At 54.2% G+C, this 26,767-nt stretch overlaps 3 protein-coding genes and 1 long non-coding RNA gene across 8 annotated transcripts; 1 reads left to right on the forward strand and 3 right to left on the reverse strand.

Annotated features, from left to right (window-relative positions):
* Window positions 1–1,244: 1,244 nt before the first annotated feature.
* On the reverse strand, window positions 1,245–13,708 carry atn1 (atrophin 1). Of its 4 annotated transcripts, none has more exons than XM_086155487.1 (10): window positions 12,885–13,708; window positions 11,252–11,361; window positions 8,655–8,756; window positions 8,191–8,307; window positions 5,446–8,111; window positions 5,156–5,372; window positions 3,452–5,072; window positions 3,062–3,229; window positions 2,768–2,948; window positions 1,245–2,032 (listed from the first exon to the last, which is right to left on the reverse strand). In XM_086155487.1, the coding sequence occupies exons 2-10, from the start codon at window positions 11,276–11,278 to the stop codon at window positions 1,999–2,001; spliced, it is 5,133 nt and encodes a 1,710-aa protein (XP_086011613.1). In that variant the 5' UTR covers window positions 11,279–11,361; window positions 12,885–13,708; the 3' UTR covers window positions 1,245–1,998. The 4 variants fall into 4 exon arrangements, with proteins under 4 accessions (XP_086011613.1, XP_086011614.1, XP_086011611.1 ...); XM_086155488.1 differs by having other exon boundaries at window positions 3,086–3,229; window positions 3,452–5,075; XM_086155485.1 differs by having other exon boundaries at window positions 3,452–5,075.
* Window positions 13,709–14,517: 809 nt separating this feature from the next.
* LOC147229821 (gamma-enolase-like) lies at window positions 14,518–18,487 on the reverse strand. Its single transcript, XM_086155493.1, has 13 exons — window positions 18,334–18,487; window positions 18,061–18,146; window positions 17,868–17,963; window positions 17,260–17,318; window positions 17,108–17,177; window positions 16,890–17,023; window positions 16,575–16,797; window positions 16,298–16,495; window positions 15,910–15,986; window positions 15,699–15,823; window positions 15,504–15,612; window positions 15,259–15,317; window positions 14,518–14,888 (listed from the first exon to the last, which is right to left on the reverse strand). The coding sequence occupies exons 2-13, from the start codon at window positions 18,143–18,145 to the stop codon at window positions 14,819–14,821; spliced, it is 1,305 nt and encodes a 434-aa protein (XP_086011619.1). The 5' UTR covers window position 18,146; window positions 18,334–18,487; the 3' UTR covers window positions 14,518–14,818.
* An 11-nt stretch (window positions 18,488–18,498) lies between these two features.
* On the forward strand, window positions 18,499–22,688 carry LOC147229822 (uncharacterized). Its single transcript, XR_015106828.1, has 3 exons — window positions 18,499–18,538; window positions 20,530–20,950; window positions 22,500–22,688. It is a non-coding gene; the product is annotated as an uncharacterized LOC147229822 (long non-coding RNA).
* Window positions 19,166–26,745, reverse strand: mlf2 (myeloid leukemia factor 2). Of its 2 annotated transcripts, none has more exons than XM_086155497.1 (8): window positions 26,438–26,745; window positions 25,962–26,073; window positions 25,839–25,874; window positions 25,450–25,503; window positions 23,780–23,908; window positions 22,656–22,815; window positions 22,198–22,413; window positions 19,166–19,643 (listed from the first exon to the last, which is right to left on the reverse strand). In XM_086155497.1, the coding sequence occupies exons 1-7, from the start codon at window positions 26,479–26,481 to the stop codon at window positions 22,199–22,201; spliced, it is 750 nt and encodes a 249-aa protein (XP_086011623.1). In that variant the 5' UTR covers window positions 26,482–26,745; the 3' UTR covers window positions 19,166–19,643; window position 22,198. The 2 variants fall into 2 exon arrangements, with proteins under 2 accessions (XP_086011623.1, XP_086011622.1); XM_086155496.1 differs by having other exon boundaries at window positions 19,166–19,648.
* Window positions 26,746–26,767: the final 22 nt, after the last annotated feature.

The following is a 26,767-nucleotide window of genomic DNA, read 5'->3' on the forward strand; positions in this document are numbered from 1 at the left end:
GAGCGTGTGCTTAAGCATTCATTCATCAGCACATAAGGGTTTTGGGGGGAATCTTAGCCAATCACAGCTGTCACAGGGGGCGAGGGGGCGGGGTCAGCTGTCAATCATCCAACCATTCACCCTCTCATTCGTGATGTGGAGTCTTCAGTGGACTGGTGGGGGGGGACAGACGAAGAACACGGGCAGGAACGTGGCGACCCACACATGGAGAGAACCAAGGGTGGAGAACACCATGAGAACCTTGGATGAGAACACCATGAGAACCTTAGTACATGGAGAGAACCCACAAAGAGAACCAAGGTGGGAGAACATGGAGAACCCCAAGTCTTTCAAAAAGCCAACTGCAGGTTTTTGGGGAGAAGATCCACCTGACGGTGTGACGGCACCTCCGATCGGCTTTCACTTCAAACAGGAAGCACATTACATTAACACAGGAAGCGGGCGGCACAAAGTCGCAGGAAGCATTTCAAAATAAAACAGGAAGTGGAAGTGGAAACCGCGCCTCAGATAATAATGAAATAATGAATCCCACGCGTTCCAGGAGACGTTTGTGGAGGTCAGTTGTGGAGCCGTGATAAAAAAAAAAAAAAAACAACAACAACAACCTTCCAAGTCTTGAAGACGCTTGTTTTCCAAGAGAACCCCCGAGCTGAGGAACCTGCAGGAGGGGGAGGGACGTACAACACAAGGGTTCTGGTCCACGGGCGTCTGCAGTGTGGAGGGGGAGGAAGAAGAAGACGAGGAAAAGGAGGAGGGTCGGACCCGCTGATCCGTGTCTGTTTGAACTCACATCGCCGCCCTGCAGCTACAGCGGCGTCGGTAAATCACATTCTCCCGCAGCCCTCCTCCCTCCATCCACCTCCGCCCCCTCTTTTTTATTTTTCTTCTGTTCATTTTTCTTCCTTTTTTCTTTTACAGTCGGGGATGGAATGCTCGGCGGCGCCCAGCGGAGCAACTCGACTCCCGTCTCACACTCATCCCATGTGTCTCCTATTAGCCACGCTCACTGAGGGGGGGTGGGGGGGTGGGTGAGGAATTTGATATGCTTTGTGCATGAGTGACTCGTATAAAACAAAGATGGAAGGGGGGGGTGAAAAACGTGTGCTGAGAAGAAGGGGGGAGGAGCAGAGAGGGGGAGGTGCGGCAGAAAAAAAGGGGGGGAAGCCACGTGGATACGGTGTATATACATATATAATTTTTTTTTTTTTTTTTTTTGGTGGAAGGGGGTGAACATCTCACAACGCTTTGCAAAAAAGATAATTTATTTCCAGTTTTTTTGCCTTTCAATTGTCTTTTTTTTTTTTTTTGCATCTTGTTTCACAAGGTACAATCGGAAAACAAACAAAAAAAAAAAAAAATCTAAAAAAGAGAACGAACAAAAAAAAAAAAACAACAAAAAAAAAACGCCGTACCATGAAAAATGTAAAAAAATAATAAAAAATAATATGTACTTGCGCGCGCACGCGTGCGTATGTATGTTTGTGTGTGTGTGTGTGTGTGTGTGTGTACAGTCATGTCATTATCAGCAAACAGACGACATTAATTACTAGTGAACGTAAACACTAAGTGGCTGCTGGTCTCATGCACGTGGGTTCCCCCGGGGAACGTCCGCGGCTCCGCCGGGTCGGGAGAAGAAGAAGCGTCTATCGGCTACATGCAGTGACAGAAAGGGGGACTTCATGTACACGTTCCCGCCGGGAACCCGCTATTTTTACAGCAACTGTACTCCATCGCCCCCCCCCGAAATCCCACCCCTCCCCCGTTATACTGTACAGACACCCTATAAAAACCGGACCGGGGGGTTCGGGGGGTTTTGGCGGGGGAAGCTCTCGGACTTGGTGAAACCATTGGAGGCTGTGCAATGTTCTCCTCCTGCTTTGTGGTTCCACCCGCCTCCTCCCCTTGGATGTGTGTGTTTGCTCGTGTGTGTGTGTGTGTGTGTGTGTTTGTGTGTGAGAGTGTGTTTTCGGCCCGGCGCTGCTCTGGGTTGCCCCTCCCTCACAGGGTCTTGTCGCTCTCTTTCTTCAGGTGGCTGGAGGGTGTGGGGGGGGGAGAGCAGAGGGGGGGGGGGTCAAAGGTCAAAGGCGGGGAGTCATAATATAAAAATGATAAAGTGGTGGATCTGGTGTAGTACCCCGCCCTGGTCAGAGGGGGGCGTCACCGGTTCTGCCCGCGGCTGTCACGATGGAAACAGTCATTCGTTCATTCATTCATTCATGGGGGGGCGGCGGAGCCAATCACAGCAGGGGCGAGAGACGCCTCAGCTGTCAATCACAGACACCTAATGTACAAATTTCTCATTTGGAACTGGGGGGGAACCTGAGGAGAACCTGAGGACTCCATATGTGGAGAACCAGAGTGGACACTGGTTGTAAAAGGGTTAAAAATTGGTGTATTTCTCACTTTTACAGTTGTCTTTCTTTTCTGAGTCTCCATGCTCTCCTGCTTGGGTTCTCTTAGTGTTCTCTCCCTGTTTTCCAGTTCTGCTTGGACAGAACATGGCAAGGAGAACATTGAGACTCCACTGTCTCTCAGCATTCTCCCTTTCTGGGTTCTCTCTCTGCATATTCTCTCCATGTTCTCCTCCCTAGGCCCTCTCCACGTTCTCCTGCCTGGGTTCCCCTTGCCCCGGCTGGGATCGGCTCCGCCCCCCTGACTGTGAGCGAGACACTCGATGGATGTAAACAACCGGTGAAAATGGCTCTCGGGGTGGAGGCGGCTGTCCTACAGCGGACGGAGCAGGTGTGTCGGGGGCGTGCTTGGTTACCTGTAGTACTCGTCCTGGGTGAGGGAGTGGTGGTGGTGATGGTGGATCCACTGCTGCTCCAGGGCCAGTCTCTGGATCTGCAGCTCGGCGCTCTGGGCCTGCTGCATGGCCTGGAGCTGGTGGGCCGCCGACATGGGGCCGGTGAGGGAGGACGGCTGGGGGAGGTCGCGGAAAGGAGCGCCTACGGGGAAGGGAAGGGAAGGGAAGGGTGGGGAGGAGACGAGAGGGCCGGTGAGCGGAGGAGGCGACGGAGGTGACGTCCGAGTTGAAGGAGGAAGAAAAGTGGAGGAGTACATGGACGAGGAGCCTTCTCCTCACCGAACAGCTGCTGGCGGAGCACCTCGCTGTCAGTGAGGGGGTGAGCCAGGATGGGGGTGCCCAGCGTGGCCCCGGGGTACGGGAGGCGCGCCAAAGGAGAGCCCGACGCCAACGGGTCCATCAGGGGGTGAACCCCGCCCGCCGCTGGATGCCAATGATGTAATAGGAAATAAAGGAGGTATTTAATAGGAGTCCGAGTGGCCACGGCAGAAAAGCTCTTCTTATTTATTTCTATTTTTGCTAGTCCCTATTTGTCAAAATGATTACCCATATGCAAACAAAAATAATAAGTATGGTTTTACACTGTTAACGTCATTGCATGCTTATTACACATGGCTAGCCATTAGCGACATTAGCAGCGGGTACCTGTGTCTTGCTGGTGCAGGTGAAGGTGTGAGTGGATGTGCGAATGCTGGTGGTGATGGGGCGTCACGTTGAGCATCTGGAGACGCCCCATGTTTTCTCCTCCGCTCCCACCACTCCCTCCTCCTCCCCCTCCTCCTGCTGCTGCTGCTCCCCCTCCTGCTCCCCCGCCCGCTCCTCCTCCTCCACCGCCGCCGCCGCCGCCGCCGCTGCTGCTTCCCGCGCTTGAGCTGCTGCTGCCGCCGCCTCCGCCGCCGCCTCCGCCGCCACTTCCTCCCCTGTCTCTCTCCCTCTCTCTTTCCCGCTCGCGGTCGGTGAAGGCCGGCAAGGCGGCTCTGTCTCGCTCCCGCTCCCTGTCCCGCTCGGCGCTTCGGTCCCGCTCGTAAGGGGCGGGGGAGCGCGTGGAGGCGGGGTAGCTCTCGGAGGTGGCGGCGGCGGCGGCGGCGGGCGCCGGGGCCGCCGGCAGGTGGGAGGACAGGGAGCCGGGGAAGGACGAGTGGGGGACGGGGTGGTGCAGCGAGGAGGCGTTAGACGTTGGCGGGGCGGGCGGAGGGGGCGCCGGCGGAGGGGCGGCGGGGCCCGTCTGCGCTGGCGGGGCGGGCGGCGGGGCGGATGCCGGGTGGGACGGGAGCGATGGCGGAAGAAGGGATGACGGGGGCGGGTTGGAGAGGGACTGAGGGGTCGGGTTGGGGGGGCGGCTCACCTGGGCGAGGGATTGGTGCGGGGGTCCAGGGGGAGCGGCGGGAGGAGGCGTGCAATACAGCGACACCTCATTGGCTCCTCCCCCACCTCCAAGGAGGAGGGAGTGGGCGTGTGCGTGGGCGTGCGCGTGGGCGTGGGCGTTGGCGTGGGCATGCGAGTGGGAGTGAGCCAGGGCCAGCGCGGCGGGGTCCGCCATGGAACCGGCGGGGTACACCCGCTCCTCGCCCTTGAATTCAAAACCGGGTTTTATCCGGTCCCGGTGCGCCGCCACCGCGTGGGGGAAGCCGACACCCCCGAGCCCCGCCCCCCCGAGTCCCCCTGGCACAGGGCCTCCGGCCACCCCAGCGTGACCTCCCACCCCCGGGGCCCCTTCCAGACTGCCCCCGTAGAGAAAGCCCAGGATGGCAGCGGCGGTTGCGGCGTCGGTGGGCAGGTGGTGCGGGTGGCCGAGGGCGTGGTTCTGGAACTGGGGCAGGAAGAAGGACGGGTGGACGTGGGGGTGGCCGTGGTGGACCTGCGGGTGATGCGCCTGGGCTCGACCCGCCGCCCCGAGGGGCGACATGGCGTGGGGACGAGCGTACTCGCTCAGGGTCCGTAGAGCAGGCGTGTCGGGGCCCAGGTAGGGGCCGCCGATGCCGATCCCCAACGCCCCCTGGGGGCCGACCACCGCCGACGCCCCCGCCATGGAGGGCAGGAGCAGGGAGTGGGGGATGGAGTGGGAGAGGGTGGGGTGCAGGTGGTGAGCCGGAGGGAGGTGGGCGTGCGGGTGGGAGGGGTGGTGCTGGGCGTGTGAGGCCGGGTGGGCGCCCGGGTTCCCGCCGCAGGTGGAGGAGGACACGGCTGGGTCTAGGATGATGGAGGAGGAGGAGGGGAAGAAGAGGGAGGAGCCCTGGCGCCCCACGCCTCCGCCAACGTCCTTCTGCTGCTGCAGGGGGAGGGAAGAGGTGTACAAGTCAGCCTGGACGCACACCGAGTATGTGTGTGTATAAGTGCGTTGGCACTCACCTGCAGGTGGCGGTCCAACTCGCGCTCGCGTTCACGTTCCCTCTCGCGCTCGCGCTCCTTCTCGCGCAGGTCACGCGCCCGCTGCTCCACTTCCCGCCGCGCCCGCTCGATCATCTCGTTCCTCTTCTTCCACAGCTTGGAGCCATCCAGTGGGACGAAGAGCACGTCGCTGCGGGCGCACGAATTCCCGCTGCCCCGGTCCAGGACCTTGTGGAACCTGCGCGGGCGGGTGGAAGACGTCATCGGGGGCAAAGGGTGTGGGTGACAACAAGTGGCGGCGGCCTACCTACCTTGCCGATTGGCTGGCGTGGATGGGCACGTCCACGGGTTTGGGCTCCGGGGATGGGCTCCTCAGGACCGGTGGCGGGCTCTCGGTCTCCTCCCTCTCCTCCATCGGCTCTTCCTTGATGACAGGCGTGGGCGGAGGGCCCGGGTCAGAATCCCCCCCTGGGAGCGCCGCGCCAGAGGCAGGGGCAGTGCCGCTGTTGCTGAGCGGCGGCAGCCCCTTGGTTTGTGGCGAGAGCGACTGGGGGTTGGCGTTGCCGCTGTTGGAGGCGCCGCTATTGCTGTTCACCATGCCGCCACCGCCCCCGTTGGCGGAATGGTACGTCCCGCCAAAGGGCGTGTGGCCGCTCAGGGTGGCATGCAGGGGGGAGGGCCGACACCCCGGCGAGCAGCTGGACGACACCACGGCACCGGGGAGGGGGAGGTTGGCAGCGGAGGAGCTGGAGCCGGGGGGGAAGGAAGAGAACCCCCCCATGGGGTTGGTGGACGGGCTGGGCAATGGGGACAGTGGCGTCGGGGGGGTCTGGCCCGGGGACTGGAAGTGAGATGGACGCACGCCGGGCGGCTGAGGATGCGAGGCTTGCGGCGGCGGGAGGAGGGTCTGCGGAGGCGGGGGCGGGTAGGAGGCATTGCCGGGGTGACCGTGACCGGCGGCTGCTGCGGAAGGCGACAGCGAGGGGGGCTGTGTCGGACCCCCGCGGTTCTGGTACAGACCAGACTCCCGCAGGGTGGAGTCCCTGTCTCTGTCTCTAGGCTGGTAGTGAGGGTGGGGGTGGGAGTGCTGCCCCCCACCGGGGTACTCCCGGCCCAGATTGGATGTCACCCCCGGCGGACTGAGGTACTCCCGGTTGGTGGCGCCAGCAGGGGGCGCCGCGGCGGGAAAGTCCTTCCCCCCGGCGGGGGGGTACTCCCTGTGGAAGTGGTCAGCGACGGAGGAGGGAGGTTGTGCTTGCTCCATGGGGGGGGCAAAGTCCCTTGTTGTCGGGTTTGAGGGGTGCGAGTGGGGGTGGGCGGGATGGGGGGGGTGGCCGCCGCTGCTCTGGGGTGAGGAGGCAGGTGGGTCGCGGCCCAGCAGGGGGGTGGAGAGTGGGGGGTTCCCCTGGGGGGGAGCACCGCTGCCGCCCGAGCCGCCCATCGCGTCACGGCCCTGCCCGCCGAACTCCCCCCAGCGGCCGCCATCTTTCTCCCGCGGGTGGCCCCCGCCCACGCCGTTTGGGCCAAAGTCCCTGCCCGCGTTCTGGGCGGCGAGGGGGAAGTCCCTCCCCCCGTCTCGCTCCCGGTCCCTGAAAGCCGGGACGAAGTCTCGTCTCTCTGGGAGGCCGGTGGCCGAGTCCCTCCCGGAGCCCTGGTACTCCCGGTTCTGTGCACCCGGGAGGCCCCCGAAGTCCCGTCCCTGGAGGTTGTTGCCTGCCCCCATGCCGCCGCCGCCGCCGCCGCCGCCGCTTCCACTAACCGGCGCCGGGAACTCCCTGCTCATCTCCCTCCCCCCACACTCCCCCCTCGCTCCCCTCTCCCTCTCCCCTGCGGCCGCCCTCTCCCGGTCCCCTCCCCCGCCGGCGTACCTGGGCAGGTACTCCCTGTGGGGGTGGGGGTGGGGGTGGGGCAGGTAGGAGGGGTGGGAGGCGGAGTGCCGGGAGGAGGGGGGGTTGTAGACGGACGGGAGCTGCTGCTGCTGCACCGGCGGCTGGTGCTGGTGCGGGTGGTGGTTGCCCTGGTAGCGGGTGTAGCTCCAGCTCCCTTGGCAACCGGCTGCCGTGCCGCCCTGCCAGCCAGCGGCGCCATAGAGGTGCGGGTGGGCGGGGGACTGGGCGGGAGGCTGGTTCTGGCCCGGGGGACCGGCCTGGGGCAGGAGGGACGGCGGCGCCGACGGGGCCTTGTCACCGCCCTTCTCCATCTTGTCCCGCTCTGCCTTTACCTCGGCGGGGAGGCTCTGACCGCCCAGCTCCAGAGGTTTCAGCGCCGGTGGTGGGGGCAGCGAGTGGGGCAGGTTGGGGCTGCTGTGGGGGAAGTCCCCGCCCGGGATAGCGGTCTTTGCCGCACACTGGGGGCTCGTTTTGGCCGCCATTCTGCTGGCGGCGAGCGCGGCGTCCATGCCGCCCCCCTGGCCACCGTACTCCACTTTGGACATCAGCTTGGCATCCAGAGAGAAGTAGGACTTCCGGCTGTCGGTGGATGAATCCGCTGCTCCGCGAAGGGCGGGGTTCAGCCCAGAGGAGGAGCAGGGGGCGGCGGGGGGCTTCAGGGAGGGACACTCCTCCATCCGAGACTCCCCCTCCGGCTTGTCGCCATCGCCGTCTTCGCCCCGCCCCTCCCGCAAGGACCGCCTCTCCTCCGCCGTCGCCGCCTTCCCATCCTTGCCCTTCTCCCGCTCCCCCTGCTTCGGGGAGTCGGGTCCGTCCGAGTCCGAGTCTAGGCTCCCGAGGGGGGAGGCGGAGAGGCTTGGTGACGACGAGCGGTTGTCCTGGTCGATGTCCCGCCCGCTGCTAAGGCTGCTGCTGCTATTGGCTAGGCTCCCCACCGCCGAACTCCTGCTGCCCTGCGATTGGCCGTCCTCGTTGTCACTCTCGCGGGACTGGCCCGTCACTGAGGTCGGAGGCGGGACAGCGGCTGGGGCCAGGCCGTCCGCCGGGTGCGCGGACGTGGGAGGGTTCGGGGGGCCGGCGGCTGCATCCTGAGAGGGGGAGAAGGCGAGGTGAGGTAGGATTTCAGACCGGAGGAAAGCTGAGCTTCTGATTGGCTGTCGGACCAACCTGGACTTTCTGCCTCTTGGCGGGAGACACAAGCTCCTCCCCCTCGCTCTCCGATGAGTCCTGCCCTTGCGATCTCCGGCCGAAGCGATTCCCCGCCAGCTCTTCGGCAGACCCCCTCTGCCGGAGGCGACACGGTCGGACTTTGTGATTTAACGGCAAGAAAATGGAGGCCTCCATACCTCCATTTTCAGACCATACATGAAATATCAAAGAGGATGTACAGAGCTGACAACGCGCATGTGTGCGCGCTTGTGGCAACGGTGCTGATGACTCATAGGCTGTGCACGCGTACGTGCACATGCACGATATTCCCACACACAAAGACAGGTCTTCACCATCAACAAAGAATCTACCAGCATGCATAGCAGCAATCAAGACACCAAAGAAGAAGAAGAAGAAGAAGAAGAAGAAGAAACGTAAGAGGAGGAAGAGGAAGAGACGGAGGACGAGGAGGAGGTGCTGACCGTCTGCCTGTCGTTGCGTTCAGGGCGCGTCGGGCTGGGGTGCGGACGTCTCCCCCGTCGCTCCTCACTCGCCCCACGCCGCCGCCCGCTGCGCATGGGCATCTGCAAAGCCCACAGAGTCCATGGGCATAGAAGGGTGTAGAAGGGTGGAGTGTAAATAAATAATTAGGCCTTCTGGTGTTTCTCGCTGTTTTACAAATCTCCTTTCTTCTTTTAGGGTTGCCACAGGGAATCAACCTCCTCCATCTAACCCTGTTCTCTTGATCCTCTTCTCTCACACCGACCATCTTCATGTCCTGTTTCATTACATCCATAATTATTCTCTCTGGTATTCCTTCAGACCTCCTGCCTGGCAGCGCCAACCCCAGCATCCTTCTACCAATATATTCACTATCCCTCCTCTGTTCGTGATCGAACCATCTCAGTCTAGCTTCTCTGACCTTCTCTCCGGAACATCTAACATGTGCCGTCCCTCTGACGGACGAGTTCCTGACCCTATCCGTCCTTGTCACTCCCATAGACAACTTCAACATCTTCATCTCTGCAACCCCCAGCTCTGCTTCCTGTCTTCTCTTCAAGGCCACTGTCTCCAAACCAAACAGCATCTCTGGCCTCCCCACTGGCTTGTACGTCTTTCCTTTCATTCTGGCTGATATTCTTCAATCACACATCATTCCCGACACGTTTCTCCACCCTGTCCAACCTGCTTGAACCGGTTTCTTCCCGTCTTCTCCGCACTCTCCACTGCCGTGGACCGCTGACCCTAAGTACTTAAAAACCTCCAACTTCTTCATCCCCACTCCCTGTGCCACCGTTCCATCTGGGATCCTCTCATGTATCCTGTCTTGCTGTGGCTAACCTTCACTCCTCTTCTTTCCAGAGCATACCTCCACCTCTCTAGATGTTCCTCCGACTGTTCCCTGCTCTCACTACAGATCACAATGTCATCTGCAAACATCATGGTCCATGGAGATTCCTGTCTAACCTCATCTGTCAGCCTGTCCATCACCACTGCAAACAAGAGGAGGATCAGAGATGACCCCTGATGGAGTCCCACCTCCACCTTGAACTTCTCCCTGAACTCATTCTGAGCCAGGATTTCATGAAACTGAACCGGTATTTAATGAATAGTACGTTCTAGCTATTTTCCGAATCACTTCTCCAAAATCCCACCATCCGCCTGGATCCTGAATGCAGGATTTAATAACTCTGAACCAGGATTTATTCAGTCTGGACAGGGGTTGATAACTGCATTCCGAATCACTTCTCAAATATCCCACCATCAGTTTGAACCCCGAACTCACTCTGATCTGGGATATAACTAAACCAAATCAGGATTAAATGAACAGGAGTCTCTAGCTGTTTTCTGAAATTCTCAAAAATCCCACCATCAGTCTGCGCCCTGAACTCCTTGTGATCCGGGATTTTTACCGATCTAAACCCGGATTGAATTCATCGGAATGAGGATTTGTTTCTTCTGAGCCAGGGTAGTGTTACTGTGAGTCAGGATTTATTGTTTCTTGTTGTTTTCTAAACATTCTTCTCCTTTTTCTTCTTCCCGTCAGGGGTCGCCACAGCGAGTCAACTTTCTTCATCTAACCCTTTTCCAAACCACTTCTCCAAAATCCCACCATCAGCCTGGACACTGAACTCATTCTGATGAAGGATAGAATTACTCTGAACCGGGATTGATCAAACCTGAGGCAAGATAATTTTAATCTGAACTAGGATTTATTAAATCTGGACAGGAGTTTCGAGCCGTGTTCCAAATCACTTCTGAAAAACCCCACCATCAGTCTGGACCCCGAACTCACTCTGATTCAGGGTAAAATTCCTCTGAACCAGGATTTACCAAATCTGAGCCAGGATTAATTTAATCTGAACGTTTTATTAAATCTGCACAGGAGTTTTTAGCTGTTAAGCTGATCACTTCTTAAAAATACCATCACCAGTCTGGACCCTGAACTCATTCTGACTGGGGAGAAGTCTAAACCAGGATTTCCATCTTCTGAACCAGGCGTTTCGAATCATTTCTCAAAAATTCCACAATCAGTCCAGACCATGAGCTAATTACGATCCTGGATTTAATCGATGTGAACCTGAATTGAATTCATCTGAACCGGGATTTATTAAATCTGAAAAGGAGTCTCAGGCTATTCTCCAAATCACCTCTCAAAAATCCCACCATCAGTTTGGATCCTGAACTCATTCTGATCTGGGATTTAACCAATCTGAACCAGGATTTAACTAATCTGCGCCAAGATTTAATGACTCCGAACCAGGATTGACAAAAGTCAAACCGGGATAACCTTCTTTCTGAACCGGGCGTTTCAAATCATCTCTCAAAAATCCCCAAATCAGTCGGGTCCCTGAACTGAATCAGAGCCGGGATTCATTGTCCAATCCTCCAAAACAACAGGATTACTCCAGATCCGGATCCCAGATTATCTCTGACCATTCTGGAAATCCCTTTTCGAGTTCATTCTCGCCAAGTCGGACAAGTCGAAGGGGATCTAGACCATCGACGTCGACAGAACTTTCCGGATCAACGGATCGGACGGCCGTCCGGAGGAGGTCTCCGGGGAAAGGGTTCCTACCGATTCCTTGTGCGTCCTGGTTTTCATGGTTCCTCCTTTACGGGTTCCACTTCACCGCCATGGCAGGAGCCGACTGGGCCGCGCGGGGACCGGGGTTCCCGGCTCTGGATCTGCACGGGGAACCCAGAGAGGGAGATGAACGACGGTACCTCCCGCAGTACCCCCTCCGCCCCCCTCCCGAATCCCCCGTCCCGGGAAATCCGGGGGGGGGGGAAGAACGCGTCCAGTTCCGCCGGTGCTAAAAACAAAGAGCGGCGCAGCGGCAACATTGAAATTCCCCAGCATGCTTCGCTGTGAACCTCCTCACGAAGGCGGCCAGGAACCCCCACCCGGTTCCGTCACGGAGCCCAAACAAAGGTGTGGATCGGACGAGGCGATTTTTTTTTTTTTTTTTTTTTTTTTTTCTTTACTAAATAAACCGCCTGCAGAAGATCCTGCAAACATCTGGGGAATACAGGCCACACCTCCTCCTCCACCTTCCCCACAGGAGCCCAAACCCACAACCACTTGTGGTTAACCTATATGACCCGCTTGTCGCCGGCCTGCTTATTCATCCTCCTTCCATCCATCCATCCATCCATCCATCCATGCATATCAAATGAGGATATAAATAGTTCACGCCACCTCAGAGGTAAATGGGTCTTTTTTTAAGGGAAGGGGGGGTCTTCTCGTGCACGCCCCGGCGGTTTGGTTTTTTGCGCGTGCACACATGACTGTGCATTAATTATTCGCGCTGCTGCTGCTGCAGTGACACGGTACCTGCGCACGTACACACACACACACATACAAACACACACGTGTTTACAGACTGGCGTTGTGTTTGCACCGTCACACCGGCGGCGGCTAAGTTTAGCACCGGGAGCCCCCCCCCCCCCCCCCACCCCCACCCCGGATACAGGTGGCAGCCTCGCCGCCGCCGGTGTCCGGTAACCCCCACCCCCACCACCACCATCACCACCGTCCTCCACCGTGCACGTACGCACGCACACACTCTCGCCACATTGACTGCATGTGATGCAGGGTTCTCTTACATCACCCGCACACCGGAACGGAAGCGTGCACGGCGGAGAACCGGGCCCGCCGGTCGGTAACGGAGGGTGGGGGGGTGGGGGTGGAGGGGACGGGGACGCGGAGAGTCGTGCTCGCCGACACATGCACACTCACAATCCGGAATGGATGCCCGTGCAGGAGCTGCTCCTCCACATCCCCGGGGGTGAAAGAAGAGAAAAAAAAAAAAAGGAGGAGGAGGAGGAGGAGACCGGAATGGCGGAATCGACGCCGCTCTCTCGCACCGGCGCCGGAACGTGCCCGCGCGTCGCGCACACGCCCCCCCCCCCCTCCCTCCCTCCACCACCTCCAGCTCCACTGAACGTTAAGTCACCGGGAGCGCAAATCAACGGCGGCGGGCGGGAGGTGGTGGGTGGGTGGAGGGGGGTGAGGAAGGAGGGAGGGGAGGGGGGTAATTAACGCACAAAGGGAGCGACGGCAACAACAACACACGCGCACACGCACGCATGCATGCACGCACATGCACGCGCGGGGGAAAGAAAGGAGGGCAGGGGAAGAGGTGGGGGTAGGGGGGGGGCAAACGTGGCCAGAGAGGAGCCTCAAACATCCATTTTCTCCTCCTTACCTCCAACATCCAGCGATGCGTCTCCCTCTCCTTCCTCCTCCTCCTCCTCCTCCTCCTCCCTCTTTTTTTTTGTCGCTTTATGTTGCACGCGCACGCGCACGCCCCCGAGCCCCGGCTGTCAACACACACTGGCTCATGTTGCAGCGCGCCGCGACCATAACAACAATAAGGAGGAGAGGAAGAGGAGGAGGAGGAGGAAGAAAAGCGTCTCTCCTGGCGGCGGAGGGAGTGAAGACTGTACAAATTGATGCGTACTCTCGCCTCTTCCCCACCCCCTTTCACCCCCTTTCTTTTTTTTTTTTCCACCCCTCCTCTTCCTCCCTCCTCCCCCTTTTCCTCCCCTAAGACGACTTGCACTTTTTCTTTTTTTTTTTTTCCACCCCTCTCTCTCTCTCTCTCTCCGGTTCTACGGTCACATTTTTTTCTCCCCTTCTTGCAGGAGAGAGGGATGCACGTCGGCCAGAAGAGAGAGAGAGAGGAAGAGAGAGAGAAAGGGGGGAAGAGAGGGCGTGATTTGCATAAGGAGAGGAAGAGGAGGAGGAGGAGGAGGAGGGAGGGGATCGAGAGGGGAGGGTCTCGACTGCCGGAGTCACCTTTACAGTATGGAGGGTCTCTCCTCCTCCTCCTCCTCCTCCTCCTCCTCCTCTCCGAGCTGTCATCGCGAGATCACGCCGAGAAGTTGAGGAGGATGAAGAGGACGAGGAGGAGGAGGAGGAGGGGGGTTAACAAAAAAAAAAAAAAAAAAAAAAAAAGAAAATGTTGGGCGCGAACCGGCGGTTCGAGGAAGGGAGGAGTTGGTAAAAAAAAAAAAAAAAAAAAAAAAATCGTTCCGGTGACGTCGACACGACGAAGCCCCGCGGTAATTAACGGGAATCTCGTACGTTAACGGCGTCACGTGCGTCCGGTGGCGGCGCGCGTCTGTCTGGGGTTGCGGTGGCGGAGTGGAGGGGGGGGGGGGGGGGGGGGGGTTTGCGGTGGCGCGTCCAGCCAAGCGGCTCCGCAGACCTCCACCCTCTCCTCCTCTTCCTCCTCCCCCCTTCACGCAGCCCCCTGTCCCGTCTCCCATTGTGTGGTAACCATAGCAACCTGGCCGGAGACTGTGCGCACTGCGCCTGCGCAGGAGGGGCTCCAGCCCCCCCCCCTTTTTCCTTCATCACCGTCAGGGAGGAAGAGCGTGCGCGCGCCCTCTGCCGTCCACACCTGTGCGTGCCGGTGCAGGTAGGAATGGAGGAAGGGGTCAAAGGTCAACGCCTTGCTACGTCATCATCTGGATGCGCAACGTCACGTTTGTCCGGTTCCTACAGGTCGAGACAATGGAAGCCCAGCAACGAAGCGCCAATCGATTGCAAATCGATATGATCTCTAATACACACTTTGCAAGTTTTTTAAAAAAAACAAATCTAGAAGTAGCAGTTTTCACTTTGATAATGGTTCCAGATTGATTTTTGAAGCGCTCTACGCAAGCATCTATTACACCGTAATAAACTATTTATTACATGTTGATATTCCTTACATGATTAATAACTGAATCTGAATTATGAAAGCTATCAGATGTGAGTTTGACCTGCCGTCCGTGACCTCGGAGCGAAGAAGAAGAAGAAGAAGAAGAAAGGCAATGGAGGAAGAGGAGAAGAACAGTCAGATCCCCACATCTTTATTTAGCTTAAGAGTTACAGGTGGCTTCATATCAGGAAGAAAGGAGGAAGAAGAAGAAGAAGGAGGAGGAGGAGGAGGAGGAAGAGGAAGGCTGCCCTTTAATTCAGGACCAGGTGCAACGTTTCATGGTCACGTGATCTCACAGGGTTCCACCGCAGGCCCGAGTGTGTGTGTGTGTTAATGTTTGTTTACACTCTGGGGTTGGAGGTGTGTGTGTGTGTGGGAGGGTGCATAGGGGGTGAGTGTGTGTATGGGTGAAAGAGGGTGGGGGGGGCGCCTCACACACCGATTGGGTTGCGGAAGTTGTGTCCGGCGAAGACGGCGCCGTCTCCTAACTCTTCCTCGATCCTGAGACACACAGAGGGAAACGTCAAGGTGTGTGTGTGTGTGTGTATAACCTCACTAACACACACACACACACACACACACACACACACACACACACACCCTGTATAACTGCACACATCTGCAGAAAATCAGATGAAAAGCATAACTTGCACAAACACACACGTCTTATTGTCTTATTGCACTGCCGCTGTTCTATTGTATTGTTCATATTCATATTTAGAATAATATTTACACTCTTCCTATCAGCACATATCCAAATGCACTGCGGACAGCGAAGCAGGAATTTCACTGTACAGGGAAACACGCCTCTACACTGAACATGTGACAATAAACACTTTGAACATTGACGTGTACGCAAACACACACTCACCTCATGAGCTGGTTATATTTGGCCAGGCGTTCTGATCTGCACGGCGCGCCGGTTTTAATCTGAAAAAAGAACAGAATCACAAAAAGAAAAGGTGATAGGAAGGGGGGAGAAAGGCGCCTTCAAATGAAATGCATTATTATTATTATTATATTATTCATGCTGTTATGCTTCATTGCTAAAAAAGGCTAGTCAGAGTATTGTAATGCTAATGGTTTAAAGTGTGTGTGTGTGGAGGTGTGTGTCACCTGTCCGGTGCACAGTCCGACCACCAGGTCGGCGATGAAGGTGTCTTCGGTCTCCCCGGAGCGGTGGCTCACCATCACCCCCCAGCCGTTCTCCTGTGCGAGCTTACATCTGCGGGAAGAGGCGGAGGAGTTAGCATGACGGGCAGCCAATCAGAGCCGCGGGTTGAAGTCACGTGACTGGATGGCGGGGCTTACGCCTTGATGGCCTCCGTCACCGTCCCGATCTGGTTGACCTTCAGCAGCAGGCAGTTGCAGGCCTTCTCGTCCACGGCGCGACGTATCCTACGAGGGTTGGTCACCGTCAGGTCGTCCCCGACAACCTGCAATGTGGGCGGGGCATAAGGCCGTTCATCCTTTCTCTCGCACGCCGTCCGGACGGACGCTCGCCATTTCGTTCCCACCTCACCTGGATTCCCACCGAGGCGGTGAACTGGCTCCACGCCGGCCAGTCGTCCTGGTCGAACGGGTCCTCGATGGACACGACTGAGGACGGAGAAAAAAAATAAACAACACACTTAAAGGGTCGGGTTAGCGGTTGCCATGGAAACGGGAGATAGAGACAACCGAGTTCTGTCGCAACGAGCGAGGAAGTTCCCGCTGAATATTGTTCCGGTAAATCAGAGGACGCCGGTGAATGTATTAATACCGCACACACACACACACACACACACACAAAAACAGTGAAGAGCTCCCCCTGCTGGACAATCACATACACCGCGTCACGTTCAGGTTTTACCGCCCCCGTGTCGTACTAGAATCAGATCACCGATCGATCGATCCTGATGGATCCCGACCTGGGTAGTTGCTGATGAAGCCCTGGTAGATGCTCGCCAGCTCCTCGCCGCTGATGTTCCGAGCCACGTTGGGGGGCGACTTGAAGTCCAGGTCGTACTTGCCCTCCATGAAGAATTCGGAAGCGGCGACGTCCATCCCGATGACCACCTTGTCTGTGAAGCCCGCCCTCTTGATGGCCGTCTTTATCAGCTCCAGAGCTGAGAAGGAGAGCAGAAGCAACAAGAACAGAATGAGAATGATGAAGACGAGGATGGCGGCGGGGTCGGTCTCTCCAACCTTCGCTGTTCTCCTGGATGTTGGGTGCGAACCCCCCCTCGTCCCCGACGTTGGTGGCGTCCTGGCCGTACTTGTCCTTGATGACGGCCCTGAGCGTCTGATAGAGCTCCGCCCCCATGCGCAAGGCGTCGCGGAAAGACTCCGCCCCCACGGGCAGCACCATGAACTCCTGCATGGCGAGCCGGTTACCGGCGTGGGAACCGCCGTTGATCACGTTGAAGGCCTGGAGGGGAAACGGTGAGGCGCCCGTCAATGGATGGATTCCATCAACCGCGTCAATCAACCAATCGGTTAAGTAATCAAGGTCAGGCTCACGGGAACAGGAAGTACGAGGGTTTTGTTTCCTGCCAGGTCGGCGATGTGCCGATACAGCGGGACGTCCTTCTCGGCGGCTCCGGCCTTGCAGACGGCCAACGAGACCCCCAGGATGGCGTTCGCCCCGAACTTTGCTGTGGAGGGAACAAAATGGCTCCGGTGACCGTCGCCATGGAAACCAATAAGCCCACCCCCCGCACCAGAACCTGAAGGCTTACATTTGTTCTCGGTTCCATCCAGTTCTATCATCACATTGTCCAACTTCTCCTGCTCCAAGACACTGATCCCCTGAAACAAACAAGGTATCACTCAAAACCACACACACACACACACACACACACACACACACACACACACACACGGCTCTCACCGATTGGACGAGGGCGGGTCCAAGGGTGTCGTTGATGTGGCCCACGGCCTTGGTTACGCCTGTGGATGGACAAACCCGGTCAGCAGGCGGAATGTTCGAGGAAGAAAAAGGAAAATAAGCTAACACGCTAACGCGCTAACCTGAGAACCTGCTTTTTTGGGTTTGGTTTGAGCGGAACACAAGTCCTGAGACGTGTTCAGGGTCTAAACGCAAAATATCGTTCATACATTGAAGAAGTTCATCCCACCGTGACCCCGTCACTCCTCCAAAAATGGACTCTTCCAGTCAAGAAAGAGTTCCGCCCAGCCTGAATCCAAATTATGCAAGGAAAGGATTTCATCCCACTATGCCCGCTCCCCCCTCCTCGAATGGACTCTTCCAGTCAAGGTAAAAGGCCCCCAGCCCTCATTGGACTCTTCCGGTTTAGTCAGAAGGCCGCTCTCTTAGTCCCCCCCCTTCCCTAATGGACTCTTCCGGTTGAAGCAAAAGGCAACCTGCCCTGATCCAATCCCCGAATGGACTCTTCCGGTCCAGTCAGAAGGCCGCCTTCGCTTAGCACCCCCCTTCCCTGATGGACTCTCCCGGTCAAGATGGAGTCTGTGCCTCACCTTTGCCCTTGTAGCGGTTCTTGTCTCCGTCCCGGAGCTCCAAGGCCTCGTAGATCCCAGTGGAGGCTCCGCTGGGGACCGCCGCCCGGAACAGGCCTGGGCCGGCGATGGATAATCCAGAATTGAGGGCGCGTTGTTGACGTGCATCGCCGCCATACCAAACCCCACCCTGCACCCACCGACGGCGCCTCACCTTTGCCGGTGTGCACGTCGACTTCCACGGTGGGATTTCCCCTGGAGTCCAGAATCTCCCTGGCAACAACATTCAGGACGGACATCCTGCAACAGACAGCGAACATCTCACGCGCCTCGGAGCCTTAAAACATCCCATCCCGGCTCGCCGTTGCCGGAGAGGAGCCCCCATCTGGGCTTCGGGGGTGTCACACACTTACATAATAGCAACAGACATACACACACACACACACACACACACACACATCGCGACGCAGTGAACGGGCTCGCTGACCTGTTTCCACCCTGGGAGTCGAGATGAGAGGCGGAGAGGAGGCACCGGAGAAGGATGGAGGATGGAGGAGCGGATCGGCAGCTTCACCTGCAGCCGGTCGGAGGAAGTGAGCGGCAGGAGAGAGGGAGAGGCGGAGGGAGGGGGCGGGAGGGTGGAAATGTACGACGCTCGGACGGGTGGAGGAGGAGGAGGAGAGGGGGCGCTGGTGAGTCACGGGAGGATGAGGGGGGGAGGGGATTAACACTGGAGTGGCTCCAAGATGGAGGGATGATTCAAATCTCCTCCACCCTGAAGCTAAACTTGGTCGCTGTGGATGCGTGGAGGAAGGAAATGAAGATGGGAGGTCCCCCGCTCGGCGGGGGGGAGATAATCCAGATTACCTATCGGGCCGCGGAGAGGGAGGAAAAAGCGGGAAACTGCAGGGAAGCGGGATTAATATGCCTTCAGGGTCAGAGGGGAAAACGGGAATCTTAACCGATGCCTTTGGGCTCAGAGACAAAAAAGGGGGATTTTAAAATGTGAACAATCCCTGAAAACGTGGTCCGGATAGCTCATAAAAATGTAAAGTTAATAATCCGAACTCGCGAGATTATCATATCTCTATCTGTAAACGAGTCCCACCGGTTTGACTCGTCCACACACACACACACACACACACTTGTAGTTTAACACACACACGTCCACATCTGAACATTGAACATATACGTCTTGTTGGCAACAGATTTTTCCGATGGTTGTCCACGAAACGAGCACCCAGAGGGCAAAGGGTGACCTCCTGCGTCGCGGCCAATGGCGATGCGGCGCCAGCACAGAGACACGCCCCCTTCCGCAGTTATGTAACAACGTTGAATCCAGGTTTATTGAGTTATTCGATGAAAAGACACTCCTGTGTCTCGGCGACATAAAATGGACTGTACAGCAGACTCTAAGGAGCAAAGACACACATTACAGTTTGGGGGGGGTACAAAGTGTGTGTGTGTGTGTGTGTGTGTTTATGTGTGTGTATATGTGTGTGTTCGGGGCGGGACGGGGCACAGCATGGGGACATTGAACTGGAAATGTAATCGTGTGTGTGTGTGTGTGTGTGTGTGTGTGTCTGTATATGTGTGTGTGGTTGTTGTAATAACACGGTGTTAATGTACAGACAGTCCAGTCATATCAAACATTTAACGACGGGTCGTCGTGACGACCATCGACGTCCGTCTTCATCGTGGTTCACAGCATTGTGTGTGTGTTGGGGTGGCGGTAGGGGCGGCGGGGTTGGTCCATCGCCCCTCCACTCCGTCCCTCTGGTCACCTTCTCGAAATGTCTCACCTGCGGAGGTGAAAAAGGACAGGGTTCAGACACCACCTTTTTCTCTGACTTTATGCAAACTGGCAAGGAATGACAGCACGTCACTCCCAACACACACACACACACACACCAGAACAAGAGGTGTGATGGAATCACATGAGCAGCGGCTTGAAATTCCCTCATAAAGAAAAAAAAAATCTAAAAAAAAATTTTTTCTTCTTCTTCTTTCGGCTTTTCCCTTCAGGGGTCGCCATAGCGATCGACCCTCTCCATCTAATTCTATTCTCTGTATCCTCCTCTCTCACACCAACTACCTTCCTATCCTCTCTCACTTCGTCAATAAATCTTCTCCTTGGTCTTCCTCGAGACCTCCTGCCTGGCAGCTCCAATTCCAGCATCCGTCTACCAATATATTCTCTATCCCTCCTCTGTGCATGACCGAACCATCTCAGTCTGGCTTCTCTGACCTTCTCTCCAAAACATCTAACATGTGCTGTTCCTCTGATAGACTCATTCCTGATCCTATCCATCCTGGTCACTCCCAAAGAGAACCTCAACATCTTCATCTCTGCAACCTCTAGTTCTGCCTCCTGTCTTTTCATCATTGGAACTGTTTCCAGTCCATCCAGCATCGCTGGGGTCACCACTGTCTTGTACACCTTTCCTTTTATTCTGGCTGAAAGTCTTCTATCACATAGATACTTTTCTCCACCCATTCCAACCTGCTTGAACCCATCTCTTCACCTCTTTTCCACACTCCATTGCTCTGGACTGTTGACCCCACGTGCCTGAAATCCTCCAAATTCTTGATCTCCCCTCCCTGTGGCCTCACCAAAGTTCCACTCATTCACACACATAAACTCTCTCTTGCTGCAACTAACTTTCATTCTTCTCCTTTCCAGCGCATACCTCACACAACGGTCCATCACCACTGAAAACAAGAAGGGGCTCAGTGCTGATCCCCGATGGAGTCCCCCCACCTTGAACATCTCTGTTACCCCTACAGCACACTGCACCATTGTCTCACAGCAAGCATACATGTCCTGCACCAGTCTAACATACTTCTCTACCAGCTGTCCTCAAACAATACCAGAGCTCCTCTCTTGGCACCCTATCATATGCTTTTTCTAGGTCTACAAAAACACAACGCAGCTCCCTCTGGCCTTCTCTCTCTACTTAACTCTACTTCTCAAATTTATATATATATATATATATATCACATAATGCAACCAACGCCATATTTGTAGTTCCACCATTTCACCTCTCGGAATGGAGCCGGTCCAGCAGCGGCCCCTCTGGTCATCTATCACATCTCTTTAGGAGGTAATCAATATTTTATTGATCTTACATGACTGATAATCTGATTTAATTGGATTTAATATGATGCATATTGGCATATCTGGCATATTCTTATCATTGCTCTAAAAATCCAAATTGTGACCTAATTTTGTATGAATAATCCAGATATTGTATCCTTGTAAGCGGATTCTGTGCTTAAGTTATTCTGACAATCAAAATTATTCGGTGTCATTCAGTTTACCGATACATTTTAATAATCTAAATTCAAATTCTATTGCTCAAATAATCTGGATTTCATATTGATCTAATAATCTAGATTACACCCTGTTTTGGATATATAAATCAACAGATTACCGCATCATTATAAAACTCCAGATTATATCCTGTATTTGTTCACAAAATCATGATAAATCAGTGGTTCGAATCATCCAGATTATATGCTATATGCAATTTGTTTACCTATGTATTAATTATTTCAATAATCTCGATATTCCTTTGTTCCAATAAAACAGACACACTGTTCATATGTATCACATTATGTAGTTTTTAATTCTAAAAATCCAGATTATATCCTATATTTATTTTAGAAATCAATATATTACTGTTTATTCTAATAAGGCAGATCACATTTATTTTGTTTTGATCCCAAATACATTATGGTTTTACTGTAAGAATCCAGATAATATCCCATCTTTGTTTGACTGATCAATATAACTTGATGGTTGTTCTAATAATCAAGATTATATGGTATCATTAAATTTACCAATGTATTGCTTATTATAATCTAGATCATAATTCATGATCAAAATAATCTACATTTCATTTTGTTCTAATAATCAAGATTAAATTCCACGTTTGTTTCACTGATAAACTGATGAGTGTATCATTCTAAACAGTCCTAAGTATATCTTACATCTTTCTAATAATTGTGATAACTTGAGGGTTATTCTACTAATCCAGATTAAATTCTATATTTGTTTGACTAATCAACACAGTACTGCGTAATTCTAATAATCCAGAAAACTTGCTGGTTGCTCTAAAATTACAGATTAAATTTCAGGGATCACTGTATCATTCTAATAACCCAGATTAACTGAGCCACGTGTGATAATGTCCCACTTGTTCTGATAATCCAGATTAAATTCCATGTTTGTTTGACGAATAAACATATTACTGGATCGTTCCAAAAATCCAGATACATGTCAGAGCGATCGCGATAAACGTGCCAGTTGTTGTAATGATGGTGGAAGAGGCCCGGAGCTCCTCCTCACCTCACCAGTCGTAGCGAGGGCGGGTTTGGGGCGGCTGGCGGTGTCGGGGGGACTCGTGCCGGTGGCCCGGGGGTGTCGTGGAGCTGGGGGGAGCGGTGAGCGCCAGCTGCTGGCCCCCGCCTCGCCGGTCCCGTCCGTAATCCAGGCCCCTGGCGTTGGGCGGGGGGAACCTCCCCGCCTGGGTCCTCCATTCCTCATCGAAGGCCGCGGCCTCGGCTGCAGAGAAGAAGGAAAAGAAGGAGGAGGAGTGAACGTCGCTTTATTTTTATTCTAAAATGTGTTTCCTCTCTTCTTCCTGTCAGAGCGCATTCACCGTCAACCGGTTCCCTTCCCCCGCAGGAGAATCTCGAATCCCACCATTCCGACTCGACGCTGCGTTCAGGGAACATCGGAGGAGTGCGTCGCTGAGGAATGAAGTGTTTTCCCGTTTCCGTCAAAGGGGCGGCGAGCCGACTCACTTTCGTCCAGGTTGATGAAGTCTTGCCGCTCCTCCCGGTCGCCGGTGCGGCGGTTCCGCGAGCGCTCCATGATGTGAGCGCGGTCACCGATGTGGTGGCCGATGGCGAGGCGCTCCAGGCCGCTCTCGCTGTCTCGCATGGACTGCCGTGTCTCCCGGATCTGGAAAACGTGAGCCGGGGTTAGAACGATGGCGGGGAGAGGCGGGTTGTTAATTAAATATAGTCTGTAAACATGTTACGTGTGAGACAATGTCACTACTATTTGTTTTCATAATGTAGATAGATCAATGGTTGTTCTAATAATCCAGATATAATCCTATATTTGTTTTAATAATCAAAAGATTACTGTAAAATTAACCCTGATTATACCTAATATTTGTTATCTTCATCAATTCACATGATGGTCGTTCCAAAAACCCCAGATTCCATGGTATCAATCAGTTTATCTATATCTTGCTTATTTCAATAATCCAGGTAATATTCTATTCCAATAATCTACATTTCGCACTGTTCTGACAACTCAATTATGTAAAGTTTTATTCTAATAATCCAGATGATATCCTTTATTTGTTTCAATAATAAAGATATGACTACCATTCTGATAATCTACATTATATCCAATGCCAACTTAATGGTGGCTCAAATAATCCAGATTACACGGTATCATTCAGTTTACCGCTGTTTTGCTCATTATAATAATATAGACACTATTCTATTGTTCAGATAAACTAGACTCCATATGGCTATAATAATCCAGATTAACTTCTATATTTGTCTGACTGATCAACAGATTACTGCCGCAATTTGTTAATCCAGATTATATCTTATATTTGAATGAGATAAAGTATACATGAGACATATGCACTATATTTACACAATGTGTGAAGAATTAAACTTTGAAAATCATTAAATAAAAAAAAAAAGAACAATTTCAACCCTTTTTAAGTTAAAGACCGATAAGGATATTTAACGCTTTAGACGAGGAGAACATCAAGGTGTTTTCAACGCCCCCCCCCCCCCAGTTCTCTCTGTTGTGCCCCGCCACAAGTCGGCGGTAGCGAGTGCATTTTTCGGCCTATCACGGATCCAGCAGCAGCTGGCCCGTTGCAGACGGTGGCTCTCACCCCCCCTGGGCCTGTTCTCGTGCTGCTGGTCTGCTGGTAGACGTTGGGCGCTCCGGGGTCTGTGGAGGAGTAGGAGATCACTGTGGAGGAGGAGAACGTCTGGCAGTTGGGAGAACCGGAGATCCTCTCCTGCAGAAACGATGACAAGAACAAAAAAAAAAATTTTTTTTAAGTAATAAAGGGAACAAGGTGATACGTATATGAATCCAGACAGGAAGCGTGTCTATATTAGCCTTCGGGCATGAGGAGGCTTTTATTGTGGCGTGGTGAAACTCAGTCTGCAGCCGCAAGGCTCCCCCCAAAAAAGCACACAATCCTGGTTTTGAGGTCACTTCTTAACTTCTTTAAGGCAATTTTGGCCAAAATGATGTGAAAACATTTGGTTCTTCACCTACATTTAGCAAATTTTCCAAGATGGGGGATGCAATCATGGTTCTAAACCGAGGATTTGCTCTCATAATTTAATATTTAATGGAGAAAATTGATGTGTTTACCAATTAATCTGACTTGGTTGAGTGTTGACTGGTGACACTCTGCTAGCTTGTATTAGCAATATCGACATCATCTGCGGGAAAGTTAGCATTACTGACCCGCATACTTGTACAAGACTTACATTACCGTCCTTCGGCCTAATTCAAAACTGACAGAACAGACCTGTGCACTCGTGAAAAGCTAACGCTACTGACCTGTGCACTCGTACAAAGCTAACATTAGTGATCTGCGCACTAGTACACAGCTAACTCTACCAACATGCGCACTCGCACAAAGCTAACTTTATTGACCTGTGTTTGTACAAGGCTAACATCACAGACCTGCACACTCGCACAGATCTGACTTTACTGACCTGCACGAGACTACAAAGCGAACATTAAGAACCTGTGTGCTCGTACAAAGTGAATGTCACTGACCTGCACGCTCGTATGAAGCTAACACATCCAACCTGCGTGTTCATACAAAGCTAACATTACAGATCTGCATGTTCCTTCAACGCTAATATTACAGGCCTGTACAAAGCTAAAAATATCAACCTGCTTGCTTATAAAGAGCTGACATTAACAACCTGCACACTCATACAAAGCTAACACTACCAATATATACACTCATACAAAGGTAACATTACCAGCCTGTGTGTTCGTACAAAACTAACCCATGTGTTCGCACAAGGCTGAGGTTACTGACACGCGTTTTCGTTCAAGGCTGACGTTGCCGACCCGCATGTTCGTAAAAGGCTAACGTTGTTGACCCGCGTGTTCGTACAAGGCTAACATTGCCGACCCGCATGTTCGTACAAGGCTAACGTTGCAGGCCTGCATGTTTACATAAGGTTTAAGCGAAAAGAACATCAAATTTGTTCACAGAGTAATTTTAAAGTTTGTTCTATTTAAATTTCCTTTCAACCAGCATTGTTTGCCTTTCCCCATGATGCTGTTCTGCAGCGCAAAATAAAGTGCAATTAAAATGCATTCATAACTTCCCCTTTTTTTTTCGAACAAAATTAACGAATTAAAGGCACTACTTTTTACATCTCGAACTACTGCATCGTAGAAGTATTTGGCAAAGTAAAACTTTACTAATTTCATAATTAAACACTAGTTGTTTACAGAGGCCATATTTGTTGTGGTTTGGGCTCATCCTCTCAAACACACACACACACACACAGAGTTCCTCACCATATTCTCCATCATTTCCCCCATCATCCCGAACATGTCCATGAAGCCTCCACCCTGCAAAACAACAAGGAATCAGAGAGCGGCGGGCCTTCGTCTTTCACAGCAGAGGCTGAGGGATACGCCATTTGCTTTGGGTAAAGTTCAAAGGTCAAACAAGACAACTTGAACCGATGGGACAGGAGGATGTCCCCCTGCAGTCGTGTTTTTAATTACAGGAGCATCAGCGAGGCCTTCAAAACAGTACGTCTCGCTGTCGCCTGTGACACAATACGATATTGATCGTAATCGGGAATTCATCAGGTAAGATTTGTCGGACCTCTTTGCACTGGAGGCCGGAAACAAGAGCGGAGGGTTGTCAGCGTGGGAGGAGAAGGAGCGGCTGAACTTACCATCCCCATCATCCCGAAGGGAGTCAGTGCGCCAGCCTGGAGAAAGGAAAATATGAAGTGACATGGTGAGGCTCACACCTGGACAAGGTGTGTGTGAGTGTGTGTGTGTGTGTGTGCGCTTACCTGTCTGCGTGGTGCACGGGGCGGCTGCACCTGAGGGGTCAGGGCGAACGGGTCCATGCCAAACGGGCCGAACAGACTGCGCATCTGCTGCCGGTGAGCCGCGAAGGGATCCCTACAGGGGTGGGGGAAGCGGGGGACAACACACCATGTTTACGATTAGGAGTTGTTACGTCATCGTGGAGTGGGGGGTGAGGGGGGGCAAGGTCGTGACGTGAACTAGTTCAGTGGGTATGTTGTGATTGGTTTCACGTTCAGAGGCCAACATGGTGGAGCCCTGGAGGCCCTCGGCTGGGTGCGTGAGGGGTGAGGGAGGGTGCTAGCCAGCTACAGCAACTGTCACAATTAGCATTACGGGCGCACAACCGCCGCCGTCCCGCCCCACGGCGACACCCGCGGACGTCGCCGCCTACGGGGCCCCCACGGGGCCCCACGGTCACCCCACCCCCACCCAGACCCCGCCACCCACGGCCACTTACATCATGAAGGGGTCGTCGTCGACGTCACTCAAGAACCGAAACATGCTAGCAGGTCCGGAGTCAGCTGGCTGCAGCTAGCCAGCTAGCTAGGTAAACACACAAGCGAACCGGATGGCGAAATCGAACTCGTCCCCGGGACCGAAAGGAAGGAGGCGGGGAGGAAGGTTCACTGACTCCCGTGGGGTGACGGCGGCGCGGCGGTGCAGCGGGCGGACGGGTCGGTCTCCGGCTCTGGGGATAGTAGATTCCAGAAACCTGGGCCAAACATCAAAACGGAAGTGGGTCCTCTGACAAAGAGAAGCAAAAATCCACCGTAAAGCTCGCGTCGCG

This window comes from Fistularia commersonii, chromosome 11 (assembly GCF_037954325.1).
Source record: "Fistularia commersonii isolate RoL2024-O1a breed Wild chromosome 11, RoL_Fcom_v1.0, whole genome shotgun sequence".
Lineage (NCBI taxonomy): Eukaryota > Metazoa > Chordata > Actinopteri > Syngnathiformes > Fistulariidae > Fistularia > Fistularia commersonii.

Excerpts from the sequence above, each read along its gene's own strand:
- LOC147229821 (XM_086155493.1), bottom strand. The coding sequence starts at position 18,145 with ATGTCCGTCCTGAATGTTGTTGCCAGGGAGATTCTGGACTCCAGGGGA. Across the intron at positions 17,178-17,259 it reads GACCCGCCCTCGTCCAATCG|GGGATCAGTGTCTTGGAGCA; the intron begins GTGAGAGCCGTG and ends TGTTTGTTTCAG. Across the intron at positions 15,613-15,698 it reads GTGACGGAGGCCATCAAGGC|ATGTAAGCTCGCACAGGAGA; the intron begins GTAAGCCCCGCC and ends CTCTTCCCGCAG.
- mlf2 (XM_086155497.1), bottom strand. The coding sequence starts at position 26,481 with ATGTTTCGGTTCTTGAGTGACGTCGACGACGACCCCTTCATGAT. Across the intron at positions 25,504-25,838 it reads CCTTCGGGATGATGGGGATG|GGTGGAGGCTTCATGGACAT; the intron begins GTAAGTTCAGCC and ends GTTGTTTTGCAG. Across the intron at positions 22,816-23,779 it reads CGAGAACAGGCCCAGGGGGG|ATCCGGGAGACACGGCAGTC; the intron begins GTGAGAGCCACC and ends CACGTTTTCCAG.
- atn1 (XM_086155485.1), bottom strand. The coding sequence starts at position 11,278 with ATGAAAACCAGGACGCACAAGGAATCG. Across the intron at positions 8,112-8,190 it reads CCAAGAGGCAGAAAGTCCAG|GATGCAGCCGCCGGCCCCCC; the intron begins GTTGGTCCGACA and ends TCCCCCTCTCAG. Across the intron at positions 3,230-3,451 it reads CCTGCACCAGCAAGACACAG|CGGCGGGCGGGGTTCACCCC; the intron begins GTACCCGCTGCT and ends ATTGGCATCCAG.